Here is an 8,668-nt window from a genome sequence, read left to right as displayed (position 1 = left end):
TTTTTTTTTTTGAAAACTTCGCACAGTATACAATATTATGATGTTGTAAATTGAAGGGGTTTTGTGCCGGGGTTTTGTGGCGGGGTTTTGCACTGTCTGTCAAGTCACAACATGGCCTTCAGGCGGACAGTACTTTACGCAATATGCATGCAGTTCCAAGTAATGCCAATTTTTGCAATACACCTAGATTGTAGGGTTTTTCTAAAGTGTCCAGATGTTTTTTGTTTTTTTTTCAGATTGGGTGATATTGAACTCAATATTCCGATGACAACAAGAACAACCTTTATGCTTGACTCTCGCAGCGGCCACATCTTGGTGATTTCAATTCTCAGGTTTCCATATTTATCAACCTCTTTCTTTCACGATATATTAATCTCCTGACACTGTCACATCGCTTATTAGACACTCTTAGTTATAACTCCTAAAGGTTACTATATCTGGCCTTCGGTGCTCTAACATCTTGTCTGTCTGGAAGTCAAAGTCCCAGAGGATTTTTGCCTTTCCGTTTTCGTCCATTATCTTTCCCGATGTATTTTGGTACCAAGCACCCGTTACCTCGTATCCATACTTCCGGCATAGTAGCCAGTGAAGGTTTTGGGCTACTTCGTCGTGTCTGCGCTTGTACTCTTTCTGCGCAAGACTTTCGCAAGCACTAACAATGTGAGTCACGCTTTCGATCCTCTTCCCACACATTCTGCAGAGGTCCGTTGCACTTGTGTGGTATATATTCTTTTTCACTGAGTTGATCGTCAATGCCTTGTCCTATGCAGCAATGATGAGACTTTCAGTCCTCTTTGTAAGCTCACCTTCGCTGAGCCACCACCATGATGCTTCCTGGTCTTTTAAATTGTTACTTTCACGGTGGAATTGACCATATAATTCCATACGGAGAAGAGTTTCTTCTCTCTCGTTGGCTATTCGTGATCAGAATTAATTATCACTCTCAACTCTATTGTTGGTAAATCCGTCTGCATAAGCAGCATACTGTAACAGGTCTTGTTTTTTCTTTGCCAAATACTTTGTCATGTTTTTTCTTTCACTGTTGATGCATTCCTGTACGCTAATGAAGCCACGTCCATTTTTCCATCTCTTCATATAGAGCCTGTGTATGTTCTCCTTAGTACTGTGTACGTTCGTTGTCATTGTTTTTTGGGTAGTGCGATCGAGTTTGTCAATCTCCGATCGTATCCATTTCAGAATGGGTACACTATAGCGGACTACAGTAACAGCCCATATGTTGATGGCAGTCAACAGGTTCCTTGCGTTGAGTTTTGGCTTCAAGAGAAGTTTGAGACGCTTCAAATATGCAGTGGTGACCTTGTCTTTCATTTCTCTGTGAAAGATATTGTCCAGCTCCAGGATCACAAGGTACTTATACCCATCATCGTCCGAGTCTCCTATTCACTCTCCATTTGGCAATTCGAAACCCCTACAATCTACTCTTTTCCCTCGCTTCAAAATGAGCACGGCACAATGAGATCCCGAATTCTATCCTATATCTTTGCTGCACATTTGTACGGCATCAACCAGCCTCTCCATTTCAGGATCTCATCATCATCATTATTCTCATCATCACCACACCACCATCTTCATCTTCTTCTTCTTCTTCTTCTTCTTCTTCTTCTTCTTCTTCTCTCAATTTTGTCTCCATTTCTTGCCGAGTGTCTTCCCAAAACCTAGAACAAAGAAGCTCACTGTATACTTTGGTAGGCCATTAAAATAAACACACCAGATTGTTCATTTGCAAAGTCATGTGATAGGGAAAAAGGTAGGGGCAGAAAGACAGTGAGAAAAAGAAAAGGAGGAAGAAAACAAAAAATAATAAATGAAAACAAAGAAAATAAAGAAGAAAAGAAGGAAAGAAAATTCACGGCGACAATTCTCTTCTCAATACGAGTGACCAGTTAAGACACCCTTTTGCATGTCCTGCATGGATGATAAGCCAGGGATCATTCTTAAATAATTTTCAGTTCCTTTTTTGATCATTCCAAGTGCTCCTACAATCATCACCATCATCATCATCATCATCATCATCATCATCATCATCATTATTATTATTATTATTATCATTATTATTATTGTTATTGTTATATTGTTGACTTTTGCTTTGTATTTGTACAAGTTGACTCCAAGCCTCACCCAGAGACCTCAAGACATAACAAGTTAGAAGTTCATGTAGGTGTTATGCCTAGCGTGCCATATATTTGGTTTTGTACATAGTGTTGTTCCAGAGAATGTTTAAGAAACCATAAGAAAATTAAGTGTTTGTTTTAAAATTTGAAATTACATAGAAATTATTTTGCGTAGGATATGGGCAGTTTCCATGAGCACTATCTTTTCAATTTCTGCCACTTGGGGGGTTTCCTGGTATCTGAGCTAGGTAGCAATCAGCTCCTTTTGCTATCATTCCTAGGGCACCTATGACAACAGGTATTGTTTTAGTCTTGAGGTTCCACGTTTTGCCAATTTCTATTTCAAGATCTTTATATTTGCTCAGTTTTTGGTAGGTCTTGACAAATACATTTATATCGATTGGGACAGTCATATCAATGAAGAGGCAATATTTTTGTCTGAAGTATTTCAATATGATGTCTGGCCTATTTGCATCTATCTTTCTGTCAGTTTGAATGGTGAAATTCCAGAGGAGTGAGATGTGATTTTTTTCAAGCACTGGGTGTGGATTTTGTTCCCACCAGTTTTTATCATGGGGCAAGTCCAGGTTTTTGTAAATTACCCAGTGAATATATTGTGCTGCTCTATCATGCCAGTTGAGATACTCTGTAGGCGCAAGCAGACTGCACATGGAGACATGATCAATGGTCTCATTTTGTTGTTGACATACACGACGTATTGGGGAGCTGCCGTTCTTTAATATGTTGGCCTGGTAATTCCTTGTAGGTAGGCATTGATCCTGGGCTGCTATGATAAACCTCTCTGTTTCTAATTTCAAGCCAGAAACCATTAGCCATTGGTGGATAAGGGCTTAGTCAACATCGACATTATTCGCTCTCTTTGGGTATTTGTCACTGAGTGGTTTTTCTTGCCATTTATCAGCAAGAATATCTAAGGCAGCTGTTTTAGCACGAGTTTTCATACGCTTAGCGTTTTCTGTGCTTGTTGTTGTTGTTATTATTATTATTATTATTATTATTATTATTACTACTACTAAGGCGGTGAGCTGGCAGAGTGGTTAGCACGCCGGGCGAAATGCCTAGCGGTATTTCGCCCGTCGCTACGTTCTGAGTTCAAATTCCGTCGAGGTCGACTTTGTCTTTCATCCTTTCGGGGTCGATAGATTAAGTACCAGGAAACACTGGAGTCCATGTACTTGACAAATCCCCTTCCCCCTAAATTCAGGCCTTATTATCATCATCATCATCATCATCATCATCATCATCATCATCATCATCATCATCATTATTATTATTATTATTATTATTATTATTATTATTATTATTATTGTTATTGTTGTGCGAGGGAGCAGCGCATGCCATCACAGTGACACTGGGGTGCAAATATACGAAGCCCAATATATCTATCAAGACTTTCCGTTTCATAAGGGTACACCAGGCACATGCATCACAACCATATATGCGCGACATGGTGATCTCATAAAAAGATAAACAGTGCATGTCCTCGCAGGTGGGGCCCAGTTAGAATTTTCTTCAGGTCGAGTAGCCCATCCCGCTCAAAAGGTCCCTGAATAATGGTTGTTTAAAGATGTTGAACAAAACACCCGTTTCCAGAAGTGAACTAAACAATTCCTCTCAAAATACGTCAAAGGGTGTGTTGTGTGTTTAATGCCCTTCTCAAAATATTTCCTGTCAAATGCATCTGAAAGAATATTTGTGAATTGAAGTCATCGAAAATATTTTAGTGTCAAGGGAGATCACTATATATAATATATAATCTTTATAAAGAGTTATTTCCCTTAACCAATCTAAGGGAGATAATTCCTGATAGTGTTTGAAATTTTATGTAATATTTTTTCTTTCTTTTCAGTGAAAATTTATAGTAGTAGTAGTAGTAGTAGTAGTTGTTGCTGTTGTCGTTCTTATTGTTGCTGTGGTTGTGTTGTTGTTGTTGTTTGTGGACGTCATGAGTTCGGTCCAGTTCATTATTTCTTATTTCTTTATTGCCCACAAGGGACTAAACATAGAGGAGACAAACAAGGACAGACAAAGAGATTAAGTCGATTACATCGACCCCAGTACGCAACCGGTACTTAATTTATCGACCCTGAAAGGATGAAAGGCAAAGTCGACCTCGGCAGAATTTGAACTCAGGACGTAACAGCCGACGAAATACCGCTAAGCATTTCGCCCGGCGTGCTAACGATTCTGCCACCTCGCCGCCCTATAGTTAGTTCATTATTTCTGATTAGCCTTGGTTCAAAGCTTTAATGGAGCGCATATATGACCATCCCATCTATACTTTCAGGCATAACTAGGACTAGATTTCTGGAAGGTGTGGTTTGAGGTGTGATTTGTGTAGCATTTATGAAAGCGAATAGATGGTGGCTCCATCTATTGTCTCAAAATTCAGTAGATTAGTGAGTCGTAATGAGAATGGAGTGTAATGTTTCGGGCTGGTACCTTCGTGGGTGTGTATATGAAATATAATAGCTTATATACATCGGACTATGGATAACTAAATTACAGCAGGTATATAATCCACTTTTTGTATTATAGTACATTGTTGTACCATTGGAAACTTTTTATTATTTACAAACAATACACAATGCTTCAAGCGAACTACAATACTCTCATATATATATATATATATATAGATAGATAGATAGATAGATAGATAGATAGATAGATAGATAGATAGATAGATATAGATATAGATATATATATATTAAGCGGGAGAGGTATGCGGTAATATACATCTGGAAGATCCCGGAAGGAATTGTGCCAAATTTTGGCATTTAAAGCTACACCAATGCCAGAACGAATCGACACTGCACAGTGTCAAAGATCACAGCAATTCCATCGCACTTCAGGATCAGTTACTGCAACAGTGTGAGTTTCAGAGGCCCACAACTTTTTAATACTCTCCCAAAGTGGAACCTGCACAAAGTGGAACCTGCACAAAGTGGAACCTGCACAAAGTGGAACCTGCACAAAGTGGAACCTGCACAAAGTGGATGTAGGCGTTTTTAAATCAAGGCTGGACCTCTTCCTGTCGAGACTACCAGATGAACCTACCTCACGGTAAGAGGTGCAAATGACGGTAGCTACACCAACCTCCATTCTTCACCAAATGCCACATATTAGAGGAGGCTCTCAATAATAACAGTGTAGCAAAATGGCGGTGCCCCAGCATGGCCACAGCTCTGAACTGAAACTACAGAAAAATATATATACCGTAAATCCTCGAGTATAGTCCGCCCTTGAGTATAATACGCAGGGGATTTTTAGGGAGCTGTACCTCTGAAAAACCAAAACCTTGTGTATAATACGCACCCCTTCTCTAACTTGAGTCAAGGAGGTCTATATAACGTCCTTGGTTTGTAAACGTATATACGGTAACGTCCTTTATTATTATTGTATATATAACATAGTGCAAACGTGTAGCCTTTTTTTGTGCACTTTGTTTGCAGAAAATAAAGAAATAACAGTAAAAACGTCAGTGAAAAATAGATATTAAGTAAATTACCTTTACATATTTATCTCTTAGAAAATTGTGCTTAGAAAATATTTTTTATTTTTAACCTCGTATATAGTACGCACCAGAAATTTTGACATTTAAATTTTGGGGAAAATGTGTGCGGATTATACTCGCGGATTTACGGTGTGTGTGTGTGTGTGTGTTCCGGGAGTGTATTTGCCAGTCAACTAATTTGATATGAACCTGTTGGAATCACGTCTCTGTGACCAGGTCGCAGTTGAAAATTTTACGATGGAAATTTTGGCACCAAATGTTTTAAGTGTTTCTACATTTTTGATTGGCAAATATGAGTCACTTGTGCTGCAATCGCTTTATATATTTATACAGAAACCGAGAGATTATATTATTAGACATACTCAGGTTTGTGATGGTAAAATTAGCCACGCAGAACTTGGCATTTAATAAATCTGTTTTTGGAAAATTACATTTTCAATAGACGAAACAATATTCTTTGCAATCTTACGCCCATTTCTTCTAAACCAGTCGAGAATTACCTCCCCTGTTGTCTATGCCCCCCCCTCCTTTCAATGATTTATATTTCTTATGTTACTGTCACGCAATACAAAACGGTGATAAGACGGAATCATTTGTAGTTTGAATTATGTCTTATACTGTGCCAATAAAATGTGAGATTATTCAAGAATACTTTCCCGGAACCCAAGAAAGCAGGGAGGTGCACGTGATAGGGTCTTTCTCTCTCTAAAAAAAAAAAAAAAAAAAAAAAAAAAAAAAAAAAAAAAAAAAAATAACAAATCTTACAGTCCTCTCAAATTTTGAAAGGACCACCCGGAATCCCAAAATAGACATGTTAAATTGTTTTCAGTGGCTCTGATCTCGATATATACGTTCTTTCCAACCCTGAGCTCTGACATTAAAACCCACAAAGCTTAATTTTAGTTTTTCATTGTTTCGGGGCAAAATGAAGATACAATCCATATTAAGAACCTCGTGGATCGTAACAGCAATTTAAGTGCTTGATCTTGTTCCATGGTGTGACGTCGATTCCACCTTGAAAATGCATCAAGAGCACATGCTTGCTAGGTATACTCAGCCCTTTACACGTTGGAACTCTATTAGTCGAAAATAATGAACGCTCATTGTGCATGGTAATCATCCAAGCATGGATGGATGGACGGACGGACGGACATAAGTGTGTGTGTGTGTGTGTGTGTGTGTGTGTGTGCGTGTGTGTGTGTGTGTGTAAGTGCGTCTGCGTTTATCTCGCATGCCTTGACAACCAGAAATAAGGGACATAACTCTGATGGGCTTAAAGGCCATCTTTTTTATTGTTCTTTCATATTTAGGTTTCTTACATTTTTTTTTTACCTTTTCTGTTTTTTAGCAACTATAGCCCCGGGCCGACCAAAGCCTTGTGAGTGGATTTGGTAGCGATGTTGTCCCCACATCACTTAACAACCGATGCTGGTGTGTTTACATCCCCGTAACTTAGCGGTTCGGCAAAAGAGACCGATAGAATAAGTATTAGGCTTACAAAGAATAAGTCCTGGGGAAGATTTGCTCGATTAAAGGCGGTGCTCCAGCATGGCCGCAGTCAAATGACTGAAACAAGTAAAAAAGTAAAAGAGATGTAGATGTAGATATTTATACACAGTTACACTAGGAAAAAGTTGACAGTAACTTCGAAGCTTTGCTGCGTTTCGGCGAAGAGAAGGTGAGGAAAACATTGATTTAGTCTGGCTGCGGTGATGTTGATAAATGATTTCCTAATCTAGAATTGAAATAAAATAATTGTCAGCCAGGATTAGTTTTGTGATTGATTTTTAAGGAGAAGCATTCTACTGCTTTGCTGTGACTATGAGCAAGTCCACACGTGTCTATATACAGAGTCAAAACATAATCCTTACTTAGATTAAGATCTGCTGTAATGTAACTTTTTACTATGTTTCTCGAACTTTGACTTTTCATTGACCTTTGCTTACAGACATACTTCAATGATTCCAACAAGGAAGGAATTTCAACCATGTTTCGTGGTCTGCTACCACAACAGCTCCTTTATAGGATCCAGTTAGCTCAAGACATCATCAGGAGGAACCACGTCCGGTTTCGGCCCCTACTCCTCTACCGTTTTGACGTGGCGGGGCCACCCCCTTTCGGAGGTGTCTTCAGCTCTGGTGTTGGGTGCATGTCTTCTTTCACTGTTTGTGACTGTTCTAATTCAACTGTGGGATGTCCCTCGCTATGGTTATTTTCCAGTATATTCTGTTGTGTCTGGGGAGAGTCATTCTCTTTTGGTACCTTAGAACTTGACACACTCACAGGTAAAATTTCCACACATTTACTTATTTATTTTTCTAAAATTTTCGTTGCGTCTTGCAACCTTTTCAATAGTTGTTGACATTAAGTAATTAATAACAAAATTAATTTCTAATAAACAACGACTGACACTTGACTTTGTGTACGGCTTGTGTTTCTCCTGACCAACAAAAGAAAAACATTTATTACAGACATTTTTCATGATTTATTAGCTTGTTTTGGTTTATATATCCCTGAATGGTTTACATATCCTTGAGAAATTAATAAGACCAGACTGATCCGTAACTGCTTGAGAAGTGTGCTCTTCCACTTGGTGCGGTCCGCTGCCAGGTCCTCCCAGGAGTTGATGTCGATGTTGACCGTCTTCGTGTCCCTCCTGCACACGTCTTTGTACCTCAGCTGCGGGCGACCCTTGTTCCTCTGTTCAGCTGCGAGTTCTCCGTAGAGAATGCCTTTTGGGATTCGGCCGTCCTCCATACGGCGAACGTGGCCTAGCCTGCGTAGTCGACGGTCTCTCAGCAAGGTGTACATGGAAGGGAGGTCAGCACCAGTCAGGACGTCGGTGTAGGTCCCCTTGTCCTGCCAGGAGATGCCGAGTATGCGTCGTAGGCTTCCGAGATGGAAGCTGTTCAGCTTTTTTACCTGACGTCAGAATATATATATATATATATATATATATATATATATAATCATCATCATCATCGTTTAACGTCCGCTTTCC

The 8,668-nt window shown here is 39.3% G+C and overlaps 1 protein-coding gene across 1 annotated transcript in view; it reads left to right on the top strand.

The window, feature by feature from the left end:
* LOC128248082 (uncharacterized) overlaps positions 1-8,668 on the top strand; it is a 47,184-nt gene that overhangs the window by 33,543 nt on the left and 4,973 nt on the right. Inside the window, exons 5-7 of the mRNA XM_052968509.1 lie at positions 237-332; positions 1,158-1,368; positions 7,616-7,952. Of these exons, the coding sequence (XP_052824469.1) occupies positions 237-332; positions 1,158-1,368; positions 7,616-7,952 (644 nt within the window). The remainder of the gene's footprint in view (positions 1-236; positions 333-1,157; positions 1,369-7,615; positions 7,953-8,668) is intronic.

This window comes from Octopus bimaculoides, chromosome 6 (genome assembly GCF_001194135.2).
Source record: "Octopus bimaculoides isolate UCB-OBI-ISO-001 chromosome 6, ASM119413v2, whole genome shotgun sequence".
Classification (NCBI taxonomy): Eukaryota; Metazoa; Mollusca; class Cephalopoda; order Octopoda; family Octopodidae; genus Octopus; species Octopus bimaculoides.
Note: the sequence above shows the minus strand (reverse complement) of the source record. Positions and strands in the feature narration are given on the sequence as shown.